The sequence below is a fragment of the Drosophila montana genome, unplaced genomic scaffold, assembly GCF_035044405.1.
Source record: "Drosophila montana isolate Dmon_TW-CO22-7 unplaced genomic scaffold, ASM3504440v1 contig_3200_1, whole genome shotgun sequence".
Lineage (NCBI taxonomy): Eukaryota > Metazoa > Arthropoda > Insecta > Diptera > Drosophilidae > Drosophila > Drosophila montana.
In genome coordinates, this window is record NW_026998080.1 from 38,125 (window position 1) to 53,684 (window position 15,560).

At 37.5% G+C, this 15,560-nt stretch overlaps 1 protein-coding gene across 8 annotated transcripts in view; it reads left to right on the forward strand.

Moving 5' to 3' along the window:
- SLO2 (slowpoke 2) overlaps positions 1–15,560 on the forward strand; it is a 37,219-nt gene that overhangs the window by 19,188 nt on the left and 2,471 nt on the right. For 2 of the 8 annotated variants that reach the window (XM_064686235.1, XM_064686238.1), the window contains 10 exons: positions 3,354–3,459; positions 3,531–3,746; positions 3,801–3,964; positions 4,703–4,814; positions 4,899–5,075; positions 5,155–5,286; positions 8,760–8,965; positions 10,080–10,422; positions 12,075–12,263; positions 12,322–12,861. In XM_064686235.1, the coding sequence (XP_064542305.1) occupies positions 3,354–3,459; positions 3,531–3,746; positions 3,801–3,964; positions 4,703–4,814; positions 4,899–5,075; positions 5,155–5,286; positions 8,760–8,965; positions 10,080–10,422; positions 12,075–12,263; positions 12,322–12,615 (1,939 nt within the window). In that variant the 3' untranslated portion in view covers positions 12,616–12,861. Of the gene's footprint in view, positions 1–3,353; positions 3,460–3,530; positions 3,747–3,800; positions 3,965–4,702; positions 4,815–4,889; positions 5,076–5,154; positions 5,362–8,199; positions 8,419–8,759; positions 8,966–10,079; positions 10,423–12,074; positions 12,264–12,321; positions 12,862–15,560 lie in introns of all 8 variants that reach the window. The other 6 variants (XM_064686232.1, XM_064686230.1, XM_064686231.1 and 3 more) reach the window with 6 other exon arrangements.

A 15,560-nucleotide genomic window follows, 5' to 3' on the forward strand; every position in this document is an offset into this window, starting at 1 on the left:
TTACACAGCCAACAACTAGATTAATCTCTATCTGTATTCACTCTGATTGTACCTATAACTGTGATGTATATAAGAACTTAACCTTTAAAGTCTAGTATTTGTATGTATATAGTTGGACTAAGCGATATTTTCACCATTCCAACTCTGTAATCAAGTAAAGTGATGCCATATCATCATCACATCAAATGCGGTCTATCGATTTGTTGTACCTTTAGAATTATCGATCATAAATGAGTGCAAAAACAAAAAAGTTGCTTCAACTTTCAATCGATCATTAAAACTCTCCAATATGATCACTATTAACATTATCGATATTACCAACAACATTTAATGATACTGATCATTTTATCACTGCCTCTTGTATCAATTATATAATTATATTCCATTAAATATAGTTAAACCTTATTTCAAAATCTTTTCTAGTTAATAATTTGTTAAGAATGCTGAAAATATCGCTTTGATCTATCCCCTTGTATATGTATGTTTATGATATATGTCGTATTAGCTGTAATGACCCCCTTCACACCCCCCCCCCCCCCACCCCTCCGCGAGCACTCACACAATCCCCTTAGCTTAGCCTAGACCCCTTTTGCTCAAGTGAAACGCTGAAAAACTTACACTCCAAGAACTCTCGCAGTTGCTTGGGCGGGCACTTTCCACAATCGCGCACCTATTCGCTCATCAAGAGCTCCTCGGAGGACTCCTATCCGCGGGGCAGCGTTGGTGGCGCCAACTGCGCCTATTGCAATGCCAATGCTGCGGCAGGGCCGCCGCCAATCGAATGGTCCGCACCGCTGCGCCGGCGCGCCATGAAGAAGAGCTACAGCTGCGACAGCGAGTGCGCCCTGCCGCCCAGTCAGCGGCTGGGCCTGGGCCTGGGCCTGGGCGGTGGCGCGCTGGCGGTGCTAGCGGCACGACGCCGTCAGCTGCAGCGCTGCTGCTGCAGTTGCTCGCACGACAGCAGCAGCAGCACCACCAACACCACCACAACGGCTGCCGCAGCGGCCCAGTTGGCGCTCAGCACACAAATGTGCACCGCTGGCGGTCAGCCGCCGCCGCCGCCGCCGCCGCCCCTGCCGCCGGCCCTTACATTCACGTCAAGCAGCTCCGTTGAGACGCGGCGTTTGACGCGTCCGGTTTGGGCGTCCGACTATTCCGGGTAAGTTGCCGCATTTGAGGCGCCTCTGCGGGGCACACACAACCAGCTCGTGCTGCCATTTTGGAATGTTCCATTGTTGAAGAGTTCTTATCGTTGCTGTTGCAGTTGTTGCTATTGTTGTTGTTGCTGCTGCCGCTGCTTATGCAATGTTTTGTTTGGCTGCCACAGTCGCTAGTTGCCTGCCGCGAGGCATTTTTTAATGACTTGCAACGTTTACCTTGGACGCGGCGCGTAACCACTTCAGAATTGCTGATGTTGCTCTACGACGCTTTTAGTCTTGTCTAAAACATACCCTGCAAATCTGAGTTTACGGCGAAGGGCATGACACATGCCTTTTTCCTATCGAACGGGGGTTGGTTTATTTCCAAAGTTAATGAAACTAAAATTAAAAATTAAAAAAGAAATAGAATGAATTAAAATTTCAGATAAATATATATATATATAGGAATATTTCACAACTGTGATTTAGTCTTATTTCGTTACTTTGGCTATTTATTTGTATATATTTATATTTTTCAAATATATTTCTGTACTCTTCATAGAGACGTCTTTCCATTTGTATTAGTCTGCTATTCCCCATTGCAGATAGGGTGTACAAAGGAATATAATGTTTCAAATAATATTTAGGCTATGTCTGCCAGAGCAAAAATGTACTCTCAAATGTATTCGCAGCAATCTTCAATGTATTCCTTTCAAGACAATATAATAATATCGCAGTATTTATCAAATTAAGCTATTGACAGATTTTGTTAACATTTCTCAACAAATTTAGAATTTTTCATAACTTGAATAAAATCTTAAAGAAATTGCACGGCAATTAAAGACGGGAACCATCGATGTAATTGAAATTAGTTTTCAGTTTGTTTTCGGTAAAAAAGTGCTCACAATTATGTCTTCACAGTAAAATTACGGCAAATTAATTCATCAAATAAATTAATAACCAAAAAAAATGTATTAATTATTTTAAAAACATTCTACAAAAAGGCATATCAAATCTTGTGAACATAATACAGTGACCCCTCGCTCAACGCAAGCCATTAATATTGGGTCAATTGCGAATTGTTAGGTTTTAATGAGATTCATAATGAGCAAGATTCATGCTTTTAATTAGTGATGCCTTTTGCTTTCTTGGGGTGTAAATCGAAGAACTTTGTATTTGGCGTGCAAAATTTATTTTATTCAATTAATAAATGCATGAAATGAAAAAATTAGGTTTAGCAGAATGCAAATGAATACCAAATTTATATTTTTCGAAAGAGGCGAATTAACAAACTAAAACAAACTAATTACAAATAATCGGCCATAACCTACTTGGCATTTTTAATGTTATTTATTATATTTTACATTATATTACTACAAGTAAGGAATTCGGGTGTTGCGTTAAACGAGGGCGTACTGTATTATTTTATTTTACTCGATAAGATCTCGAAAGTATAGACTTTCTTTAACATTATAAGCAGCGCATTTTGTGTCCACTTTTTTTTTACAGCGTATGACATAGTCGTTCCTTTCGACTATTTTACCAGCCCAACTTTGATTGTGCTTTGTTGTTGTTGTTGTTTCTGCTTTTGGCTGAGCATCCTTTTTGGTTTTGTTTGCTTTTGCCCTGAGTTGCATTTTGTCGTTTGCATTCATACAAAAAGTTGTCGCTTCATGTTGTTGTTTATCCTCTTGTTGTTTTCGTTGTTCTTGTTGTTGTTCATTTAGAGTGTTGCCTCCACGACCACAAAGCTCCAATGTTTTAGCTGTGTGCAATTAAGCATTGTGGTGGGCATCGAAGTGGGCGGGTCTCAGGTTCAATTTAACCAAGTTGAAGCCATTGGCAGCAGCTGTGCGTTAAGCCAGCTGAAAATGCTCCTCCACGTTAATTGCATGCTAAGAACCTAAGAGAAACTTTGTAAAAATCACATTTTCAAAAACAAGCGACAACCCTGTAGCTACATTCCTGTAGATAAAAGACACATTTAAGACTTAAGCCACAAGTTTTTCGATGTTACCCAAAAATTAAAGCATTCTGTGTGTTAAATACTAAGTCGCCTGTTCCTTAAGCTCATTTCCCGCACTTGACATTTGGCTAACCGTACTAAACGCTTTTCCTTACCTAATTTTTTTGTTGCTTAACACCAAATTTATGAACATCCAATCATTTGAGCTCATTTTCACAATTGCAATGCTCACATTTTGTGCATTCCAGCATTGTCAAGGGTTTTCCGCCAGTTTCACCTTTCATTGGTGTCAGTCCGACGCTTTGCTACCTGCTCAAAGAGAAGAAGCCGCTCTGCTGCCTCCAGCTGGCCCAGGTGAGTGACAGTCCCCGAAGGCCACGCTCATTGAACCAACTGGATGCACTTTCTGATATTCTTTTGGACAGGTCTGTGAGCACTGCAGCTATCGCAATGCCAAGGAGTATCAGTGGCAGAACAAGACCATCATTCTGGCCGCGGACTATGCCTCGAATGGCATCTATAACTTCATCATACCGCTGCGTGCTCATTTCCGGTCCAAGACCTCGCTGAATCCCATTATTTTGCTGCTGGAGCGTCGACCAGATGTCGCTTTTCTCGATGCGCTCTCCTACTTTCCACTGGTTAGCCAAATGTGAACGCTTTAATGCTCTCTACTTATTCCAATGTTATTGCAGGTATATTGGATGCTCGGTTCCATTGACTGTCTGGATGATCTGCTGCGTGCTGGCATTACGCTCGCCGAGAGTGTTGTTGTGGTCAACAAGGAGCTATCCAATTCAGCCGAGGAGGATTCACTCTCCGACTGCAACACAATTGTCGCTGTGCAGAATATGTTCAAGTAAGTGAGAAAGTACTCAAGAATTGAAATAAGCTCTCAACAAAGCTGTTTGATAGAGAAACCCCTTACCCAGGTATCTACTTAATTAGCTAGAGAAGTTCAAAGCATTGTCAAACTTGATCTACCTTTACGAGCTTTAAGCTTTAAGTTTGCTCAATTGCAATCACTTAATAAATCCAATTTACCTTTAAGCTTTCTGTAGCAGCTTTTCGAGAGCTTAAAGCTTAAGTCAAAACCAATAATTAAATATAGTAGTAAGCTTTAAAAAAAATTAAAGCAGAATATTGTCAAGCATAAAAAATTTTGCTTTCAGCTTTTAGCGAGCTTTTTGGCTAATTAAACTTTAAGCAGGAAATTAAGACTTTAATCAAGTAGTTAAATTTGTGCTTTCGTTCAAGGTTAAGTCTATTAACTAATAAAACTTTTCGGAGAAAAATGAGCTTGCATTCAATTTTTTAGTCTAGTCCATCTGAAAGCTTGGCAATGTTTATTAAGAGTAAGCACAGTCGAGCTTTAAGTAATCTATTATACGTGGAGTATAGGTTTTATGAGCTTCCCATTTATTGCGTCAAACAAAAATATTTTTCTCATAGTTAGCAATTAAAGAAAGTATTTCTAAAGAGAAAAATATTGTTTATCTATCTTTCAACGAAACCAAAATTCTTTCTCAACCTCTATTTCTTCCTCTCCCTCTCTCTTTCTCCATTCGTTTCTCTTCCATGTTCGCACATACCACAGATTCTTTCCGAGCATCAAGAGCATCACCGAGTTGTCGCAGAGTTCGAATATGCGCTTCATGCAGTTCCGGGCACACGACAAATACGCCCTGCATCTGAGCAAAATGGAAAAGGTCGGTAACATGGGGCCCGTCGCGGTGTATTCGCTGCAGTTGTCATTGGTTAATTTGTCGCTCACTTAATTGCAGCGCGAGAAGGAGCGCGGTTCGCACATCTCCTACATGTTTCGGCTGCCCTTTGCCGCTGGCGCCGTCTTCAGTGCCTCCATGCTGGACACGCTGCTCTACCAGGCCTTTGTCAAGGATTATGTGATTACCTTTGTGCGCCTGCTGCTGGGCATAGATCAGGCGCCTGGCAGCGGTTTTCTCACCTCGGTAGGTGCCACTTGACAGCAACTGTTAGCTAGCTTACTCTCTCTCTCTCTCTCTCTCTCTCTATCTAACTCCCTGACAGATGCGCATTACCAAGGATGATATGTGGATACGCACGTATGGGCGCTTGTATCAGAAACTCTGCTCGACCACCTGCGAAATACCGATTGGTATTTATCGCACACAGGATACCTCAAATGCGGATACTTCACATGTGAGTAACTCGCCGGTCGAAAGATGGGGACCCTTCTCCGCCTTCAGCAGGCATTGTGTGCGCTTGCGTCCATCGGTGAGTCCAAAACAAATGCAGCCAAAAACAAAAAAAAAAAAAAGAAACAAAAATAAGAAAAAACCGCTTAAAACAAAAGGTTTACTTTCGACTTTTGGGCCCTTCACACAATAATTAAAAAAAAAGTCTACTTAGCCAATCAATTGGCCGCACAAACTAACAAAAGAGAATTTCGCCTTTAACTTCTGTTCATCTCACTTACACGTAATACACACACACACACACACAGCCTGTCTCTATTTCTCTGTCTGTCTCGAATTCTCTGTCTCTTGCTCACATAAATTTCGATTGATTTCGATTAGTTATCGAAATTCGTTTCAAATTAGGAACACACACAACAAAAAAATTAAAGAAATTTATTTACAATAATTTAAGTTAGCCTTTAAATGATTGCTTTTTTAAATAATTTTTTAGCGGTCATAACATTTGTTCTTACTTTCGTATTTATTTATTTTAGTTTGTTGTTCATTGTTTTTAAAATCACACGCTTACGCTTCGATACTAACTGCATTTAAGACGAGTCCACGCCAATTTTCCTAAAAAAAAAAAAAAAAACAAATATATAAAAAATAAAAACTTCATTTGCATATTTTACTCAATATATATAAACTACTTATAAGTACTCGTATATTATATACTCTACTACTCCAAGCTACTCAATATAACAAACTCTCTTTTCTCAATTATTACTTGAACTTGAAGAGCTACAGATTTTACGAGATTTCTTCAATTAACGTAACTTTTACTTGCTTACAAAAATCTAGAATTTTTAAGTCCCTTACCCCCCCAAAAAAAAAAAGCATAGCGTGCTGATTTAGTCTAAATTGTATAAGTTTCCCAATTAATTTTGTACATATCTTACCAAAAAAACAAAAAAGGACGAGACTTTCGTAGTTGATTTTATACTTTTATATTTTATTCAATGGCCAGTCGAAGGTTGAAATTTCCACTCGCTCCTGCTCCCTCACATACTTAGCTCATTTTTGCCTAATTCGCTCTCGTATATAATAAACACACACATTAGCTAACAATATGATTGATACGCGCTCCCCTCCCGCTTCCCAAAAATTGATTTTGTGTGAGCAAAAAAAAAAGTACTATAAGAAAAATTACGCATACGACCCATTAACATTTGTCTAAATGTTGAAAAGAAAATAAACTAATTGATTTGCGTTTGTATTGGACTTGACCAGCTATTGAAAAAAACGCACACGCACGCAGTGAGTCATATTATTTAATAGACTAGTCAAAAAAAAAGGAACTTTTAAAAAAAATAACTAACAAAAAATAAACAAAAATACCAAAAATTAAAAATAAAATACATTTCTCATGCAACTTTCACTATTAACTGCCTGCCTCATAAGCCCTTGAATTGCTCAGGCCATTCTTGTGCTTGTTGTGATTGTGTGTGTGCTTATGTTTGTGTGTGTTTGTGTGTGTGTGTGTTGCTGTTTAGTATAGTTAGTTAGGTTTTCGCTTGCATGACTCCGTACTTATTTCTTGTTGTTCTGTTTTGTTTAGTTTTCATGTTTTTTTTTTTTACTTGCATGCAGGCCTTTAATTAGCTGATTGCATTTGCTTGTTGTGCGTCCTGCACCACAGGGCAATAGCTGGCCACAAAAAAAAGCAGTATCAATAGGCGTATCCACACGCCACAGACAACCACCTGCATTCCCCAACCATCCATCCAACCACACATCGCCCTGTTGCCTGAGCTCTGCTGCGTTCTCTTTTTTTTTTTACTCTTGCTTTAGGTATTTAGATTTGTTTGTGACATGTATAAATATTTCAAAAATACAAATTCGTTTTTATGGGTTAAACGTAGTCGTTGCAAAACTATCGATTATAATATACTTGTTATCGATAGGCTTAGAAATAAATGTTTGTGGTATAAAATGATTACTAAACATAACTGAGCTATTTGTTGCTGTTTATCGACTTGTCTATTATCGATTCATCGAATTTATCGTTTATTTGTGTATCGATTTCGTCAGCTATCGATTAACAAAATGATGCAGCACTTTTGTATATTTTAAAGCCCTTGTCATATTACTCCGTCTGTCTGTAAGTTTCCCTTTTAGAAATTGATCCTTACTAAACAACAGGATAAGCTACTCCTTTTATATATTTTAGTTAGTTTAGTTTGCTATTTTCCCATTTGTGTGAGGGTATTTAAACTGTGTGACCTTTATTTAAAATGTGTAATGTTTTCATTTGCAATGCCTCCCAAACTTTGTTGCTCATTGAAAAAATACCGTGGCTGATTCGAAGAAAATCGATTCAAATTAACTAAGCGAAAACTTCGTTTACAAAATTGCGCTGCATAGCACGAAACTCTGCTCCATTTAGTACTTTAGCTGCAATTTCAATTACCTTTAAAAGTTTTTAGTTGCCAATATCAAAAATTAACATGCGCTTTGCAAGCACCTTTTGAAATATAGTTTTTCATTTTCTGTGCTTTTTCAATTAATTTAATTTTGTTTCATTCAATATGTGAGCTAAATACAAAACGTAAAATAAAATTAATTTAAAACATGTTTTGGCTTTTAGTTATAAACCTTTTTATCCGGCATGACTTACAACACATTAAATGTTAACTTGGCCATATACACACAAAAATATATATATATATATATTTATACAAAAAAGATAACATCGTTTACATTAAATGAGCATAAAGCCCGAAACAAACAATATACCATCAGCCATGTATAAAATTGAGCAATCTGCCATTTCAATTAAAAATCAATTAAATATGTAAATCATTTTGTGTTTAACCAAAATTCACTGAAATTTGCATACAAACCATCCCGACCATCCGACCCCAAATGTGCACAGTATGATGAGGAAACCGGCACGCCCGATTCCACCAAGGATAGCACGGAAATGCTGCGAGGTGTTACCTATCGTCCGCCCTCATCTGGCGGTGGCGTCGGTGGTGGTCCAGCTGCTGGTCCAGCTGGTGCTGGTGGTGCTGGTGGTGGCTCGGCCAGTTACCGTCCGCGCCAGAAGTCGGTCAACTGTCTGGGCGGCTGTTCGGAGCGTAAGGGATCATCCGTAAGTATCTCACATACACGAAACAACACATAACAATTGTAGGCGTGGTCGCCCGCCCATCGAGGTAGGTGACTTTTGGTTTTTAGGGAAATTATGTTTTAGTTTTTGTTTGGCTTGAACGCTTTGACGCATGCTGTTGCAAATGGATGCCCGAAAATAAGTGCATCTGCGAGATCGTTTCATTAGTTGCGCACAAAATAAGTACATCAACGCGTTAGTGTCATTAATTTCACACACACACACACATTAACAAAGATACATTTGAGTGTAAATAACATATCCTTAGGCACTGTGGAGCTCATTTGGAACTAATTGTGGTTTTCGGACATCATCTCTTGCAGTACTCCATTAATTTGGCGGACGAGGCGCGCGATAATCACGCCCAGCAGATCGAAAGAGCCGAAATTGCCAATCTGGTGCGCAGTCGCATGGAATCACTGAATCTACCGACCATTGACTATGATGATGTCAGCGAGAAGCGCAACCATCTGTCCTATGTGATAATCAATCCAAGCTGTGATCTTAAGCTGGAGGAGGGCGATCTGATGTGAGTACATTCGGTTACTATACCAGACTATATCCTTTGAGACAGCAGATAAAGATAAGTGAAATTTATTTTTACGTCGAGCCTAGATAGATTGTTTACTTACAATTTGAAAAATTTCAAAGAATCTTTTGCCAAACTGTTTCAGAATTACTTCCCAGAAAGTATTTAGATGAAATCGATTAATTTGTAAAATTTTTGTCCCATTAATGTTGCATATAGAAGTTTAATATAATATTGTCCAAGCCTGCAAATTGGGCTTAAACCAACTCGATTTTCTATGAACTAAATCTTTAAAATAACAGCCGAGCATTATACTGAACTATATTATCTAAAATTTGCTTAGTTCAAAACGGTTTTAATATATATACATATATTCTAAAATATTTATAAATTTGTAAGTTTAAAGTGCTTCAAATATAAGGTATAAATAAAATTTGATTAATTTCGATAATTAAATATATTTAAATGGAATAGATTTTATTTTAATTAAATTGAACTGATTTGAAAGTTTGATCAATATTTCAATTTGTAAGTTTAAAGTGCTTCAAATATAAGGTATAAATAAAATTTGATTAATTTCGATAATTAAATATATTTAAATGGAATAGATTTTATTTTAATTAAATTGAACTGATTTGAAAGTTTGATCAATATTTCAAGGTCCGAACCAGAATAAAGATTCTAGATATGTGAGATATCTGGGTCAAAATTAAGCCTTAGAGTGTGTAAATCATTCGAATCTTGAACCGATGTATGTATATATTTTGTTGGTACGGTTCAAAAGTTATTCATTATTAAAGAAATGTTTCAAATGAAGCTCAGAGACACATGTATTTGTTAAAATACTAAACTCGAAAAGCAAAAATGGTTCGAAATTGATAAAATGTAAATATATAAAAAGCAGATTACATTTTTTCTAGATATTTTTTATAGATTTGTTTTAGAGGCGAGTTCAACTATATTCAAAACGAGGCAAAATGTAGTTATAGTTATCAAAGTGAAATATTTGTTGTCTCTATAAGTAATTAATTTTTTTTTACAAATCTTATATTATTAGTTTACAATGTTTTAATTGAAAAATAATGTGCTTCCGTTCTGTTTATTCAATTCACAGCTATTTGGTGCGCCCGTCGCCGTTTTCGGCGCAAAAGACATTCGAGCGACATAATTCGCGCCGCAAATCGAACATTTCGTTCTGTTCGAATATCAATTTGGGCGCCACATGCGGCCAACAAATGCCAAATATGCCCAACACCGCCGTCGGAGCTGGTTCGCGCCGCGGCTCCGGCATCGCCGGTTTGAACCCCATGCAAATGCAGAGCGTTCAGACATTGGCCGGGTATGGATCCTCGCAGCGCTGTACGCCCCCGATGCAGCAAATTAAATCGAATTCTCTTTCTCTACCCGACAGTCCGACGGTGGTTGGCTCACAGCGCGGCAGGAGTAACTCATTGCGGGTTGGCTATTATTCTCTATCCCCCCTCTCTCTCTCTCCCTCTCTTTCTCTCTCTCTCTCTCTCTCTCTATGTATCACTCACTCACTCTCTCCCACTCTCTATATACCTTTATTACACGATTTCCGCTTTCCCGTTTACGTTCACGTTTATCGACACTTCCCATTTGTGTTCACTACTGTACCAAATCTAAGCCGATAACTGTGCATTTATTTGGCCATCGACAGAGTTGCCATTCACATTTGAATGTTTAGCATGCCGGGGGCAACTCTGTAGCTGAATAAATACACAGCTAACGGCAGCTATACAAATTTCCATGTTCTTGATTTTCATACCTTTGCAGAAACTTTTGGAGGTAAAAATTGGATAAAATTCATATAATTTAAACGGTTATAAAATTGATCAATTTGTAAATGATCTTGGTTCCAAGAAATTTCCGAAATTAAATTGGTTAAATGAAAAAGTAGTAGCAATTCGCAAGATTACGTTTGGACTATAAAATTTAAAAACTCAATCTCAAAATGTATCCCTAAAAATTATTCTATGTCTTAGAAAGTTTTGATATAAGAAAGCGAACTTGGACGGGCTTAACTTTTTCGGGTCATAAATTATTTGCTTACAGATTAAATGGGGTTTTCTTTTTATGACATCAGAGGTCAGTAAATTATAGAATTTGTATGTTTTTTACTCTAATTATATAAATTTAATTTATTTTTATGCCTTTATTATAAAGGTAGAGTTCTGAAAATTTATATAAATTCTAAAAATGTATTTAATAAGCTATGGCTTCTTATAGGGAATTCGATCCAGTATGCAAGGGATACTGGAAAAATTAAACATGTATATTTCTATATATTTGTAGTATATCCGACAACAACAGCTTAAATGATCTATTTTTAATAGTTCTGCAAAGGTATTAATAGCTTCGGTGCACCAAAATTTCACTTTCTTTGCTGTTCTAATTACCAATTGGCTAACATAACACTTAAGACTTGGGCATACTAATTGCCGCACAGTTGTTGGATGAAGAAGCACATTGTCACACACACACACACACACACACAAAAACATCCATGTAGAGCATCAAAATTTGGTTGCATTTCCGTTTTGAGAGAATCGCAAATCCATTTAACGAAATTGACGCGTTTCAAAAGCCGCAGCACTCAACAGCCGCAACAACAACAACAACCAGACCAACAACAACAAGAACTATCAACAACAACAAGAACAACAACAACTATCTACAACCAGTTCAGCAACCATTCATAACCATAACGCACGCACGCAACGGATAAATCCGCATCACGTTTCCGTTTCCGTTTCCGTTACCGTTACCGTTACTCGTGTTGGCTGCACCCACCAAAAATAAATGGATAAAAGAATAATAACAATAGGAATAATATAAAGCAAATAATTATTTAAGCAAATCATCAAGAGTGCGGCACGGACTTGAGTTCAATGTGTTCGATATGTGTGTGTGCCTTTGCCTTTGGGCCAAAAAACATGCCTTGTAGCCAATTTGTATTATATGTGTGTGTGTTTATTTTGTTTGGGCCAACATTTTATTCCGTTCCATTCCGTTTGCTCAACAAATTTGCCCGCTAATCTCGGCCAATTTTGGTTGGAAATTTCCTTCTTTTTTTTTTTACTTGCAGATCGATAATGACATACTGCTGCGTCGCTCCTCGTCGCTGCGCCAGGGCTTGCCCAGCGTGGGCGTCAGCCATGGCCGGCGCAAGTCGTCGCTGGAGGAGATCGGCATCAGCCATTTCACGACGCTGATGCAGGCAACGAATCACAGCAATCCCATCAAGATATCGCTCAACGGCAGCATCGGCATGGAGGTAAGCGAAACACTGGCAAGCACTTTAACAAATGTCAAAAATCTCAACTCTCGCACAGAATCAGATCTCGTTGCAGGTGACGCCGCCGGAGGAGCCGACACCCATGTTGGGCGTGCCCTGCGTTTTGGGCGGCGGCGGCGTGGGTGGCATTAATCCCTCAGCGCTTGGGGGCAGCGCTGGCGGCGGCGGCAGCGGCGGCATGCTGGGCGCCAGCTCATCGCTGGCCATAAATACGGCAGATCTGGGACCCGGACCGAGCACCTCATCGGGCGCCTCGCTGCAGGCGCAGGACTCGCTGCCGCAGTCGTCGCAGGCGCCGTCGCCGCAGCATCTGCAGGGCACGATTGTATGATACAACCTGATGTGGGGTCGTCGACTCCGCTCCTCGATGTCCAAGAACAAATGGATATAGAATACGGCCAGCACACACAGACGTAGAGATAAGTTCTAGCGGCAGCAGCTTATCAAGTCAAGCTGCTAACCCAAAACCAAATCCAAAACTATTTACATAAACGAATTAGAGATGATTGCGTGCCGATATTTCGTGACACGACGGCACATGAACACGCATCGATATTATTTTTCAAACGCACGCGATGTAAGTTTTTCTTTTCGTTTATTTACACAAATATTTTTTTATTGCCTTCATTGCTATCGATATTATAATAGCCACAACCGACACTATTACCACTATAGCAATTATTATAAAATTCAGAATCATATTACAAATATCATTTTAAGTTTAGATTTCAAGCTAACAGTTTAACATAAATTTCGACGGGTTCTGTGACCTTCCTCTAAAACATCCCAAGAGTCATTGCGACTTTCTGAATCTTAAACTCCGAATTTAATTTATTAACTGTCATGCCCTTTATTTACCTTCTTCAACGAAATTTCAATGGGACAACCAAACTTCTAGAAACATTTTTCAAGCACTTCAAGAGATCCCCAATTATTACCATACAAACTTAACTTAACTTTAGTAAATTCCACAAATAATTTATTTATATACAAACAAATATTGGTTTAATATTTTCACTTCGTTTTCTTGCTCTTTTCCGGTTCTTATATTTTTCTGCACTTCTTTTACTATTCTCTTCCTCTTTTTTTTTTTATCAGAAAACAAATCAATTTATAATATTGAAATAATAATTATCGAATATCGTGTCACGAATGTATCGTATCACTTGCTCGTCTCTAACTATTATGATCTAAGAACCCAACCCACCCAAAAGCAGCCTGTCAGTGTCTGTGGTGTGTGTGAGTATCTCGCAGCTAATGCATTAATTCTAGTATAGCCTATAGAGGCAAATCCGCGACCCGCGACCCGCCCCCTCTAATTTGCCCGGATATTGGGAGACGGATGTGTTTATCGTTTTGCTTATAGCTATACCTAAGTATATGAGTAGCAATAAATTATATTCAAAATTCGGTATGCTTTATTCAAATGAGGCAAAATGTGTTTTTGGGAACAACAAAGTAGTTAAACTATATTGGCATGAATGGAGGTATCTACCACTTTAGCTGTAAATAGGATCGTGCGGAAATGTGTGTTAGTTTAGATCTAGGCCATAAGAAAAAGAAAATAAACAAAAATCGATTCATTTCTAGCATATCTCTCTCTAATGAAAATTAGTTGCCCCAAAACAAGAGGCTCAAAAATAAAATATAAAAATTTAAAACAGCTTTTTAGTCGACAGGAAATATTGTATATACGATAGTCTTAAGTGCTAGATGTAGGAAAGTTTTTCTTGATTTCATTCCAAAATAGTTCTGCAATATTCATAGACAGTTCGCACACAGCTACTTCCTTAGGTTTCATATTTTGCACAATTCTCACTCGGATAGTTTACCCAACAGATAATATTTTACTATAAGAAAGGTGCTATCAATGTTTTGTACCAGACACTTACGCAAATTTCTTTCACATCTTTTGTAAAACCCAAAAACAGAACGGTTTTCAGAACATAAAAATTCGAAAGAAAGGGCTTTGGTATACTCTAATGCTTTACAATACATAACAAGAAAAAAAAGTTTAAAAACGAAACGAACAAAAAACTATGCTATGTTGTAGTTGTTGTATATATTAGTCTTAAGATGGAACTGCATAAAAACTATTAGAACTAAAACGCAAAACAACAGAAATTAGTTGTAGATATAATGTCTATGATGATTATATATATACTATATAGTCGATAAATAACTAGTTCGGTTTGAGGGCCGTGCTCAAAGCCTAAGCCTATAGCTAATAACGAAACTGTACCAAATTCAATGAGCTATACACATTCAAAGTATCACTCACATATGCATAGATATATTAGATATATATACATATATATATAGAAGGAGCACCCACTTCCTGTATATACATATATATATATATATATATAGTTGATCCAGTCGGTTGGCACCTCTGAAAGCCCAGTCACGTCCCAGCAACGAGGAAATTTATTAATTAGCCTATAGCTAAAGCATACGATGTACCTACTACGACCACACGCACATATACATACAGAAACACATACATACACATATATACATACATATATATATCTAGAGCACAGACAGTTTTATACTAAGTGAATTTTACTCGGTTCAGTTCGAAATGCTGAACTTAAACATGATATATGCATTCCAGTGTCTCGAAAACCTATGCGACATGCGCGCTTGGATATTAACTAAGCCTAAGCCTAGCACACCCCACAAAAACATATAGTATCTATATAAATATATATATATATATATTTAGATCTAGGTAATCTTTAGCAGTCACCAAATTAGCAACTAGTAAATGTCTCAATGTACAAAAAGCAAAAATGGCCATGCCTACAATTAGTTATCAAAGAACCACAAGGAAAAACAACTAAAAAAACAACAACAACAACAACTAAAAACCAAATGTACTTACTATATTTAACTGATTTGAATGCTACGCATAGAGCATATTCAAGTTTAGATTATAAAACTTTGCTGTAATATTTAACTGTGCTCTTTAAGGCACTCGACAAACATGACATTGAAACTCACAATAAATTCAAAAATATATAGTTGATAAAAACTGAACAAAACCGAAAGAACTTCGGTGTCCTTCATCCGCAAATGTTTTAGTGGCAAACGTGTTACTATAAAGAACTTTTCATTTTTAACTAATCCTTTTAAAAGTTTACTTAGTTCGTCATTTTATTTTTTTGAGAAACACAAATTTTTATCAATTATAATTGTAATATCAGCTTAAAAACACAATACAAGATTCAGTTAGAGAGGTTTTTGCAGATTACTTAATATAAAAAATGTTTA